The sequence below is a fragment of the Notamacropus eugenii genome, chromosome 3 (assembly GCF_028372415.1).
Source record: "Notamacropus eugenii isolate mMacEug1 chromosome 3, mMacEug1.pri_v2, whole genome shotgun sequence".
Classification (NCBI taxonomy): Eukaryota; Metazoa; Chordata; class Mammalia; order Diprotodontia; family Macropodidae; genus Notamacropus; species Notamacropus eugenii.
Window position 1 is genome coordinate 319935835 of NC_092874.1, and position 13177 is coordinate 319949011.

The following is a 13177-nucleotide window of genomic DNA, read 5'->3' on the forward strand; positions in this document are numbered from 1 at the left end:
AGCAACCTTTTCTTCTGGTGAGCGCTAGATTTCCTACATTCCCAGGGGCCAACACAGTCCTTAAGATTTGTAGTATTTAATTGGGGCCTCCCAGAATGAGAGAACTCAGGGTCAGTTTCCCAGATTTGCACGGTCCCTACAGCTCAATTGCAGTGAAGGGCAGAGTCTGGGTTGGTTTCTCCATATCATGGCTCTGTTCTTTGATACTCTTTGGCTTAAGCTTTCACTTGATACAGGCACTCTGCTATCCAGTGCAGGAATTTCTTCATCACTTTGATACTTATATTATCTCTGGGGCTAAGAGGATCCTCTTCCCTAAGAGGAGACTGTCTGGACAGACTTTTCTGCCTACCCTTCCCTTCTACCCTATGACCCAAGCCCACTCTCAAATGTAGAAGACCTCTCTCTTTATTTCCTCTCTATGGATTCCAGCTCTCCTTTGAAGGGAAAGTAGCCTAGGAAAATAGCTCAGATATTAACTTCATCAGTAATTAGGCTTCATCAGTATCAGTGAACTTCATTACCAACCCAGTTGTAATCTTGACAAAGAATTAACCATGTAAAGAATCTTGTACTTAAAAAAATGTTTTTAGGAGATATCTTCAATGTCATAAAAAAAATTCATCAATAGATAATGAGAACTTTTGCACCTTGTACAAAAAAATTTCAAACATTGACAGGAACTAGGGAAGGCTTAGATGGAGACTAGGGTGTGCTGGTATGTTTTATAACCAGTTCTGGGAAGAGGGTGAAATGCCCACACAACACACTTTTAAGTTTAATCTGCGTTATTGAAATTTTCTTCATTACTTTCTTAAGTCTAGACAGTCAGGCACAGCCTCTACGTAAAAAAACCAGGTTTCAAATTTACCTTCTCTCTGAAGGGACCATTATAGGTTTTCCCCGGGGCATCTAAATTTAGAGGGCAATGACTACATTTGACTTTCTTATCTGGCTATGGAAAATGTTGAATTTAGAAACTGGCTAACAAAAATTAATTAGTGAAAGTAAGAAGCTGCCATATGGTGCTTCCTCCTCCTCCCCTTGTCACTGAGGCAAACCAGAAGCGAAGTTTTCCCCTCCCTGTTTCCATTGGCAGCCTTTCAGTGTCCCAGCTTCTCTTTCTCTCCTCAATCTTGCCCCATCTCCTTCACCAGGGAGATTACACTTCAAGGTCCAAGATTTCTCTTCAGGGGTATGCTGGAACCAACTCTAACAAACACTTAGAGAGTTTGTCTACAGCAGAAACTGTGCACTGGGGACTGATAAATAAGATTGGAAAGGTTATCTGGGTCCTAAATGCCAGGCTGAGGATTTTACATGTTATCCTATAAGTAATAGGGCATCTTGGAAGGCCATTGAACAGAGTGATGCTGGCATTCTTAAACCAGGAAATTTCATGTGAAATGTGTTTCCCAATTTCATGAGTTTTCCAATCTGTTTTGGGGGATGAGTGAAGGCTGGCAACATCCGACTTTCTGTCTCTTTGTTGCCTTCTGTCTTCCTATTCTGATATCCTCATTTTCCTTCCTGAGAAACCTCACAGCTCAGTTCAAGGTCTCTTGTCATTTAGTGTCCTGTTCTATTAGTGAGTTTATGTAGATCATGTGTCCTGTCTCATCAGCTACCATGGAGGAAGGAAAGCACAGAGAAGAAGGTACTCCCTGACCTTCCTTTCTTACTGACAGATGAAGGGGATGTAGTAGCATCAGCTGCCAAACTGTAGCTTCTTGTTGATATAAAACAGGTATTCTTTAGGTCCCAGAATAGCTCTGAGGGGATCTCCCATCTGTGACTGATTCAACCTGAAACTTTCCCCTGTGGGGCTCCCTGGGGTATTGGGGAAGAGGAGGAGGAAGGATGCAGGTTGGCTCATCACAGACCTAGTCCTGAGCTGACCAACGGTGGAGAAGGGAAAATGTCCCTTTCTTCTTGACACTAACAAATCTGTCCTGTGTGGACATAGATGAAACTCAGAGCAGGGGAGGCAAAAGAAAAGGAAGACAAAGCTATTGTCTCATTGGAAAGGTGAATTATATGCAGAAAACTGATAGCAAATGATCTTGTTGAAATAAGACAAGATAGATGTTTTTTCACTCAACATCAGAAAACCCTGTGAGGTATGAACTCCAATTTATAGATGAGAAAAAAATCTCAGAGACCTTACCCAAGTTCATACAACTAGATAGGGATGGAAACAGGACTCAAATCTGGGTCTCATGACTCCCCATCCAGCCCTCTTCTCACTGTGCTAGCTACTCTACCTTCTCTCTGTGGGCTTAGTGTTTACCTCCATCAAGGTCAGCCATTTGCATGGACAGTTTGCCAGGCAAGAGACTACCTGCTAGCAAAGGATCTCACTTTTCTATTCCTGTTGACTGCCTTTGTTTACCCAGGGGACAAAGCCTCTGGTCCCATCATCTGAGTTTGGGCCTCTAAGGCAGATATGCTGGGAATATGAAGGAATATGGTACAATGTCAAGGAACCTGCATTGAGAGTCAGGAGGGCAAAGGTCCTGGCCCACCTCTTCCACTAATTTACTGTGTAACCTCAGGCACGTGGTTTTCTTTCTCTAGGTCTTGAATTCTTCCTCCTCTTTTAACCGAGAGGATCGTCCTAGCCACCTGATGACCTCTACATTCTCTTCTTGTTATCACATTCCATGGTTCTAGAGGGGGAATCCATGACTTTTACGTTCTTAGCAGTTTGCTTAGAAGGAATTCCTGGCTCCAAATGCCTAAATGGTCCTGTTTTTCCTTGGGGGGGGGTAACTTTCCTTTTCTTTATTCTTATCTTCTCACTTGCTCTTTTGGGAACATCAGAGCCTTCAGACTATCGACCCTTCTTTCCACAGGTGGTTTGCAGGTAGGATCTCCAGGCAGTTCGCAGAAGAGATTTTACTCAGACGAAATCACCTGGGAGCCTTCTTGATCCGAGAAAGTGAGAGTTCCCCGGGAGAATTCTCAGTTTCTGTGAAGTAAGTCTTTCTTGTCTATCCCTTCTCTTCGAAATTGACCACTCTTGGGGGGCTCCCACAGGGAGGTAGCTAGAATGGGTTAGTCTGTACTAACAAAGTGAGGAGAATTGAAGGGAAGTTGGTATGGTGATAAATGACTCTGTGGGCAAGATGAGAGAAGGCACAGTCTTCGACCGTAAAGAAACTGCAACATAGTGGAGGTAGATCAGACACATGCACAAATAACTATAATACAAAACTGAATATACTGAATATCATATACTATCATATACTAAATAAAGTACCCCCCCCCCAAATTGGGGGGCTGCTATGGAGAATCAGAAGAAGGGATGACTTCAAGTTGGGGAAATTAGAGAAGGCTTCATGGGTTCATGTGTACACATGTGTGCATGCTCATCTATGTGTGTGTGTGTGTGTGTAATTGGGCGTTGGTGGGATTTCCAGATTTGTAGATGAGAGGGTAGAGGGAATGATAGGAGTCCAGCAAGAGAAACAGGGTAGATATTCTTCTGATTTGTCAGGTAAGGAAACTGAATGCCCTCATGATGATGTGCCTTATCCAAGGTCACAGAGCTGGGATTGGAACTTAGTTCTCATGACTAGACAAGCTGTTTCATGACAGCAAGATAGCACAGTGGATAGAGTGCTGGATGTGGAGCCAGGAAGACGTGTTCAAATCCAGCCTCAGATACTTGCTGGCTGTGTAGCCTTGAGTAAGTCACTTAATCTGTTTGCCTCAGTTTCCTTCATCTGTAAAATTGGAATGATAATAATACCATCTACCATCCAGTGTTGTTGTGAGGATAAAACAAGATAATATTCGTAGAGTGCTTTACCAACCTTAAAGCGCTGTATAAATACTAGCTATTATGACTAGCCCAAAGACTCTTTCCAAAAGACCTGTACCCCTTCGTTTTTGGTGCCAGCATGGATAGCACTGTGATGATTCTCTGATGGATCTGCTACAGGCAAGGATGCTTTTTAGAACCTACCAAGTTCTTTTTTATCTAGCCTGGAAAAGTCTGTTCTTAAGTATTGCTAAGGAGTTAGGGAAGGGGTCAGGTCTGCTGCTCCTGACTCCTATAAGCTGATGTGCCATTGGAGAAGGACTAACAGAAGAGTGATGAAACTCATTGCCCCCTAGGCCTCTTCCCGGAAGAACAGGCTGCTAAGGGACCCCACATCCTCTCACATTTGCTCACACCTGCAGAGCCCAAAGTTGGGCCATATAGTACCACACTTTTTTTGGATTTATGGTTCCTTCCTTGGGAGAAAAAAAGAGGTTTCTTCCAAGATAACCCAATCTTGGTCCCTGATAGGTGACTGGAATAGATTATGTTTTCAGACCCTCCTTCCTCTGTTGAAGCAAAGCATCTGTGGAGCAGAGCACAGGCACAGGTCTAAGGGCCATTACTAGGAGTGAGAGAAGAACCTGTGGTTACCAGGAAGGAACTACTGACCACACTGCTTTGAGCTCATTTCCTTCAGGTCACTGCCCTCCTGTTTGCCTGAAAATAAATCCACTTCACGAGCTGCTGAGTTTCTCACTTCTACTTTTTTATTTGAATAGTCTCCTACAAAGATCAGGTGACATGAGGGGCCGATTTAACCCAGTGAACTTGTGGCCCCAAGTGGAACAAGGTGAGGGGTAGCCCAGGTGGGGCCCTAGAATCAGACATTTCAGGTTTAGAGGCCCAGCTACTTAAGGGTGGGGCAGCAGGGAGAAGTTACTTACTCGAATCAGAATATCAGAACTGGAAGGTGTCTTAGAGGTCATCTGGCCCAATGTCCTTGTTTTATAGATGAGGAAACAGACTCAGAGAGGGTTAGAGATACCTGCGCCTAGATGTCCTGCCTAGATGCCTAGAAAAGTACCCATCCTCGATAGTTCTGGGATAGGGAGTTTTTTGTTTGTTTGTTAACTTCCTGAGCATCTAGGTCTGTGCATTAAGTCCTTTGATCCTCAATGGTGGGAGGTGGGCATGATCTAGTTATCCCTTAAGAACAAAGATAGACAACCCCCCCCAACTTCTCAGCCTCCCCTGCCAGATATACAGATGGGCTAGACCAGGGGTGGGGAACCTGCAGCCTTGAGGCCACATGTGGCCTTCTAGATCCTTAAGTGCGGCCTTTTGATGGAATCTAAATTTTACAGGGCGAAGTTGTTCTAAAGTTGGGCCAAATCTTTCATTTCTTTGGACTAAATTCTACTTTCTCTGGGCTCCATTTTTACAGTATAAATACTTGGAGGGAGAAGAAGACATAGAAGCCCACTATATCTCAGTAGGAATAAGAATGATTTTATTACTGGATACCAGAGATAAAAATGTAGAGTAATATAACAGCATAGCATAACATAATATAATGTAATATGATATTAAGGATTATAATATAATATGTACAAAATTCTTAGATATTAAAATGTGAGAAGGCTTTTAGTAGAAGAAAGTACTGTATCTGTAAGAGTCAGAATCATGAATTCACAGGATAATGGAATCATAAATTTAGAGCTGGAAGAGACATAAAGGTTTTACTCCTTTGTTCTGTCAGAATTTCATATTTGGAAGGGACCAAAGCATATCCCTCAAAAGAACCCCACCCCCCATAAGATACCCAATGAGTGGTAGTCATTCAGGCTTTTCTTTTTGTATTTGTTAAGGAGGCAATCAGGGTTAAGTGACTGGCCCAGGATTACATAGCTAGTAAATGTCTCAGGCTGGATTTGAACTCAGGTCCTCCTGATTCCAGAACTGGTGCTCTATTCACTGCACTATTTAGAGGGCCCCATTCATATTTTTCTTAAGGATCATTAACAAGAAAGAACTCACTAAACTTCAAGGAAGGCCACTGCACTTGTTGATAACTCTAATTATTAGAGAGTTTTCCATAGTATCCCTAAATTTACTTCTTTGTCTCTTCCAAACTAGTGCTCTTGATTCTGCCTTCCTAAAAACAAATTCAATGCCTCCTCCACATGACAGCCATTTAAATGCTTGAAGACAGCTACCATGTTTCTCTTGACTTGTCTCTTCCCAGGATTAGCATCAGCCTCATGGGGTGGCTAGGTGGCACAGTGGATAGAATGCTGTACCTGGAGGCAGGAAGACTCATCTTCCTCTATTTGAATCTGGCCTCAGATATTTATTAGCTGTGTGACTCTGGGAAAGTCACTTAACCCTGTTTGCCTCAGTTTCCTCATCCGTAAAATGAGCTTCACAAGGAGATGCTAACCACTCCAGTATCTCCACTATCTTTGTCAAGAAAATCCTAAGTAGGGTCACAAGGAGCCTGACACAACTGAAAAACAACTCAATAACATACATGGCACATTTTAGTTGTGGAGGCTGATGTAACCTCACTAGTGAGCAAAGTGAGTAGTATGGTGTAGGAGAACACTGCAGTGTTCAAATCCTGGCTCTGAGACTTCCTAGTTATGTGTCATTGGGTGAGTCACTTCATTTCCCTATGCCTATGTTTCTTCTGCAAAACAGGTGTAATACCATTTGCAACCTCATAAGATTGTGTGAAAGCAGCATTTTTTAAAACTTAGAGAGCAGTGTAAAGGTTAGTGTTGTCCATCACTGGACATTTGTTGGGGATGTGGTAGTAGGGATTCACGATCGGAATAGGGATTGGACTAGATGACCTCGAAGGTCCTTTCAACTTGAAGCCTCTGACGAGACAGCTCTTCTCACCTCCACTTGCATATTTTGGGTGTCCAAGACCCTGAGCCATGCAAGCTCACAGAAAAAGGAAAATCTAGAGGATTTATCCAGTTGCAAGTCTCCCTCCCTGCCTCCTTCTGCCAACAGAGAGTGACATGAGTCTTCCCTACTGTGAGAACAGAGATAACCATTTCTAGTCTCTGCATTGGGTCTCTCTGTGTGTATAAGCTTCCCTTTCCTTCGCTGGTGGCCATTCCCAGAAGGCAGAGTCAGATCCTCCATGAAACCTTGTCTGATAAGGGCTCCCATGGGATTGTGCCAGCTTCTTGAAGAAGAAATTTGTGCCACCTCCATTCTCACTTCTAGAGCACTTTGACTTTAGACCCCTCTCTGAGCAAATCCTTAACTCTGTCCAGAAGGCACAAGACTCTGTCCTTGTGAGGTGGATTGTCCCAGCCTAAGGAGGACAAAAAAAAAAAAAATCTAATCTTGGCTTACCATGAGGCCTGTAATACTCTGGACACTTTGCCTTGGATGGACTTTCTGAAGCAAGGGTTGGATTCTCCCAGAAGATAACCTGGCATTTGTCCTGTGCCCTATAAGGACAATAGCAGCCTGCCATCTCTAACACCTTGGTCAAAGTATCATGCTATTTGGCTTGTCTGGCTTGTCCCATTCTCCCTAAATCTGGCATGGAATCCTAGGATCATAACATTTCGTAGCTAAAATGGGAGGGGTATTTATTAACCATCTTCTACGTGCCAAACACTGTGCTAAGGGATATAGTGATATTAGTTCATTTTACAGTTGAGGAAACTGAGTAAAACAGAAGTTAAGTGACTTGTCCAGTGTCATATAGCTGCAAAGTATCTGAGGCTGAATTTGAATTCTTATCTTGATAACTCAAGGCCCCAAGGCTCTATCCACTGAGCTGCCTAGCTAGAAGGGACCTAGAAATCACTTTGTTAAGGTAACATAACTAATTAGTGGTAGATCTTGTACTAGAACCCTCGTCTCCTGATTCCTTGGGGTCCAAGGAATCTCACCCATCTTTTTTGGCAAATAGATGCCTACTCTCTTCTGTGATGAGAGTGATGAGACAGCGTTAAATGAGATCATCTGTGCCTTTGAGCAAGATACAGTTTCTTTCCTTGGGGAGATAACATACAGGACATAATATATAGGAAATAGGAAAAAAAAAACCAACCCTAATGCCAGCCTAAACAGTCCAGATAATAAAAGCTGTCAATACTCCAGGAATAAAGAGTGCAGTTTCACTGGGATGTCCAGGAAGGTTTCTAGGAGGATGTGGGGCTTAATACAGACCTTAAAGGATGAGTAGATTTTGGAGAGGGGGAAGAAGGATGCCTTTGGGGGGTTGGGGAAGGGAAACAGTATGAGTAAAGGCCCAGAGAGAGGAATATCATAGCATCTAGCTCCCAGGTATGAGTGTAAGTTACTAATTGGCAGATGTGATTGCTGAACCACTGTCCGATTTTTTTTTTTATTTTAAAATTAAATTTATTATTTTGAATGAACAAAAATCTGTATTCCCTCCTTCTCATTTTGCCCCCTGCTTGTATTGAGAAAGAAATAAAAACAAAATCCCTGTTAAAATATGTATAGTCAAGTAAGACGAATTGAACATAGCCAATATGTTCAAAATAATATGTCTCAGTCTGTACTCAGTGGATAGCATATTTCCTCATAGGATCATGGCTAGTTATTGGGTTGATCAGAGTTCCCAAATCTTTTCAAGTTGTTTGTCAATGATTTTTGAAACCCTATAGAGAGTGGGAAGATTGAAGAAGAGCAAATGTCCCAACTTCCCTCCAAAACACGAAAAAAATAATTGTGCATATTACAGACAAGTGAGCCTGACTTTTATTCCTGCCAAAATTCTAGACTGTATTTATGACAGGAGCCTCTTCACAAGGGCCACGGGGGTGGAAAGTGGGAGGGGGGAGAAGATCCTGTTACTCTCAGGAGTAATGAGCCCATACACTTCCGTTCCTCTGGAAAATCCCTGTTTTCTCTTAGATCCTGCGTGTTGTTCGTAAATCACCTCAGATACAAGCTTATAATGAAACAAACAACTTAATTAGATTAGTAAAAGCAGAGTAAAAAACCCAACGGAATACATCAGAGACAACATTCCCATAATCCGTAGCTCAAGGAAGCCACCTTATTTCTTCACATTCCCTAGGATGGTAGGTTGTGAACTCCAGATTTGTCCTGATCCCTCATCCCATTACTGACCATGAGAAGGGGGACAGAAAGCAGATGTATACTTCCATCTCTCAAGGGAAACAGATTGCTTGGTCACCAGTGGTAATTAGCTACACTTTGAGGTAAAAGACACTTGCTGGGTGTTCTCTTCTAGAATCACCTCCCAGGGATGTCCTGGATAAGCCATCAGTTTCTATTGCTTATACCAATGTCCTTATGCCTCTGCAGGCTCTCAGAGTGGGGTATTTCTCAGCCCAGCTCTGAATGCTTAGAAACAGAGGATATTTTTCTTCATGGCTCCCATATTTCCATGTCTGTATTCTCTGACTCTCTCTCATCCCATGCATCATTCCTATGTTTTGTGCCATGTCCACAAGTTAATCCATCCAATCTTATTCTACATTCCCTAAGGAATTTGGGGAGAATAGGGCAAACAAAGCTATACCAAAATATTAAAGTATAGAAGCACAACTTTTTGCATATTGCTAAAGGGATGGTTAATGAACATCTAGACAAGGAAGCTGTGATCATAGAGGGCCAACATGACTTCATGAGGAACAAGTCATGGCAGCCTAGCCTTAGTTTTTTTTGGATAGGATAACAATCTTAATAGGTGAGGGGGATGCTGTAGATATGGACTACTTTGTTTTTAGCAAAGCGTTTGACAAAATTTCATGATGTCCTTGTGGACAAAAATGGAGAGATGCGTACTGGATAATAGAATAGTTAGGTGAATTCAGAATTGGTTGGATAACCATACCTAATAATCATTTGTAAAAACAGAAAATAATGGACTTAAGAGTCCATCAATAATAATTAATAACCATGTAAATGTGGAACAAGATATCTAGTAGAACGTGCCAAAGAACTATACTTGACCCTATGCTTTCTCAACATTTTTATCAAAGATTTTAATCTGATGACTAACAACCTAATATTATGTTGTATATAACTTGTTCTCTCTCTCTCTTTCTCTCTGTATATATATATATATTTTTGCATGTTGTCTCTTAAAGAGACATACTGCTTCTTAAAGACAGGGACTCTCTTTTCCCTTTTGTTTGTATCCTCAGTCTTATCACAAATACCTGGCACATAGTAGGTACTTAATAACACATTTATTGCTTGATTGACTAATTACTTGGATAAAGGACCAAGTGATATGCTGATTAAATTTGCAGATGACACAAAGTTAACACATTTGATTACAGAGTGAAAATTCAAAACAATATTTACAGGTTAGAATATTGGGCCGAATCCAATAAAATGAAAAGTAATAGAGATAAATGTAAAATCTCACGTTTGGATAAAAAAAAACCTCAGCAAACAGTAGATGGGAAAGTTATGGCAAAAATAGCAATTCTTCTTGGTGTCCAAGGGTCTTAGCAGACTGATAGCTCAACATGAGTCATAATATAACAGACAAAAAAACCAAAGCCACTATGACCTTAATTTGCATTTAGGGACAGGATGCCCAGTGTGAGAGGCAATAGTCCCTCTGTTAGAACTGTAGGGACACATTTTGGGAAGAATATTGATAAATAAGCAGTGTCCAGAGGGATTGGTGAGCAGGACAAGATGTCTGTCTTCAAGTCTTTGAAGGGCTCTCACACGAAAAAGGAATTAGATTTGGGTTGCTTGATTTCTGAAGGGTGAAGCAGAAGTAACAGGAAATTTATTGCAAGCAGCCAGAAAGAAACAATTCTAGTATTGTGGAAACACAATCAGGATAACACAAGATTTAGCAGCTTCTACATGAAGGATCAGAGGGCTTGGAATATGATATTCCAGAGGTCAAAGGAGGTAGGATTAAAACCGAGAATCACCTACCCAGCAAAACTGAGTATAATCCTTCAGGGGAAAAATGGATGTTCAGTGAAATAGAGGACTTTCAAGCATTCTTGATGAAAAGACCAGAGCTGAGAAGAAAATTTGACTTTCACACACAAGACTCAAAAGAAGTATGAAACAGTAAACAGGAAAGAGAACTCATAAGGGACTTATTGAAGTTGAACTGTTTACATTCCTACATGGAAATATTTGTATTTGTAACTCATGAGACCTTTCTTAGTATTAGGGTAGTTGGAGGGAAAATATATACATAGGTACATACATACATACATACATACATACATATAGACAGAGGGCACAGGGTGAATTGAATATGAAGGGATGATATCTAAAAAATAAAATTAAGGAGTGAGAGAGAGGAATGTACTGGGAAAAGGAGAAAGAGAGAGGTAGAATGGGGTAAGTTATCTCACATAAAAGAGGCAAGAAAAAGCTTTTGCTGTGGAGGGGAAGAAGGGGGAGGTAAGAAGAAATGAGTAAATCTAACTCTCGTTGGAATTGGCTTAAGGAGAGAATAATCTACACACTCAATTGGTTATGGAAATTTATCTTACCCTACACGAAAGTAGGGGGGAAGAGAATAAAGGGGAGGTATGATAGAAAGGAAGGAAGATTGGAGGAGGGAGTAATCAGAAGCAAATACTTTTGAGAAGGAACAAAGTCAAAGGAAAGAATAAAATAAACATAGGATGGGATAGGATGGAAGCAAATATAGTTAGTCTTTCACAACATGACTATTATGGAAATGTTTTGCATAACTACACATGTATAACCTATATTACATCTCTTGCCTTCTCAGGAGGGGAGAGGAAGGGATAGAATTTGGAACTCAAAGTTTTGAAAATGAATGTTAATTGTTTTTACATGCTACTGGGAAATACATACAGGCAATGGGATATAGAAATCTATCTTGCCCTACAGGAAAATACAAGGGGATGAGGATAAGAGAAGGGAGGGAAGATTGGGAGAAGAGGTAATCAGAATGCATGCTGTCTTGGGGTGGGGGGAGGAGAGATATGGGGAGAAAATTTGGAACCCAAAATCTTGTAGAAGTGAATGTTGAAAACTAAAAATCAATTAATTAATTAATGTTTTTTTAAAAGAAGAAGTAACAGGAAATTATAGACTTGTTCAACGGGCAATTTTATGCTTGATATAAAGAAAAACTTCCTAACCAGTAAAGCTATCCAAAAATGGAATGAATTGACTGATAAGGTAGTGAGTTCCCCATCACTGGAGGGCTTCAAGGAGAGCCCTAGATGATAATTTGTCAGTTATTTTGCAAAAGAGATTCTTGTTTAGGGTTTTGAAGGATGGGTAGCACTTAAGACAAGTATAAGAGATGAAAAGGGACTTTGGAGGCAGGGGAACAAAATGGACTCTGAAGTACCTTCCGATGGTAAGATTCTGTGATTCATGGTATTTGGTGAAAAAAAAAAGGAGTCCGTCTTGGTTAGAGTGGTGAGTATATGTATAGAAGCAGTGGGAGGCAAGTCAGGAAAGGTAGAAGTGAAGGATCTCGAAATGATTATTCTGGATGGTATCTAAAGGGCAAACGAGGCCATAGAAGGTTGTTGATTGGGGGGGCATGACCTCATAAAAAACAGGGTTTTCTGATGATTCATTTGGTGGTAGTTTCTCAGAGCTATTCTAATGATTTAGCAGAGGTGCTGCCAGTGGTGAGAGACAGCATTGACAGGTGAGACGAGGGTGAGTCTGAGGACAAGTTGAACTCCTCTTAATACCCATGTTCCTGTAATAGCAAAATCCTAGAGTTCCTAGGGACTTCTTTATGCTAACTGCCTAGCAGCCTGGTTCCCATTTTGACTGATGTCAGATGACAGCTCCCTGCTGAGAAAGATGTCCCTCCTACTTCAGTCCTTACAGGTTGAGAGCCCCCAAACGTGGAACAGGCACTACTCAGAGAATGGTTAGGTTTGAGGGGAAGAAAAGTCCTCTGTTCAATCCCTGCTTCCTACAGATCTTGTCAAAAAGCAGGGGGTAGAGTAAGGAGGGAGAGGTCAGGTGGTTTAGAGAGAATGAAGCCAAAAAAGAGCTGACTTGGGGTTGTGCAATGAGAAGCATGCTTCCCATGCTCTACTCCTATGAAGGCCAGGCTTTTCTGCAACAGTAGGTCACTGACATTCACTTTTCTCATGATAACCCAGTGAAGTAAGTGGGGCAGACAGATAAGGAAACTGAGGCACAAAAAAGTTAATTGACTTGTGTGAGGTCAAAAGCTATTCAGGGTTGAGGGTAAGGACTAAATCATAGGTTTTCTAATCTGAAAATCAAGGACTGTTTACATTCCACCAAACTGTCCTCCATTAACCGGTGTGTCACCTCAACCACATCTGGGCCTCAGTTTCCTCTTAGGTAAAAGTGGGTATAATAATGCCTGGATTAATTACCTCACAGATACGAAATGAAAAGGTTTAAAAATGCTTTTTGAGT

At 41.4% G+C, this 13177-nt stretch overlaps 1 protein-coding gene across 1 annotated transcript in view; it reads left to right on the plus strand.

Moving 5' to 3' along the window:
- Positions 1 to 13177, plus strand: part of GRAP (GRB2 related adaptor protein) — a 59162-nt gene that overhangs the window by 16451 nt on the left and 29534 nt on the right. Inside the window, exon 3 of the mRNA XM_072596858.1 lies at positions 2856 to 2978. Coding sequence (XP_072452959.1) covers positions 2856 to 2978 — 123 coding nt within the window. The remainder of the gene's footprint in view (positions 1 to 2855; positions 2979 to 13177) is intronic.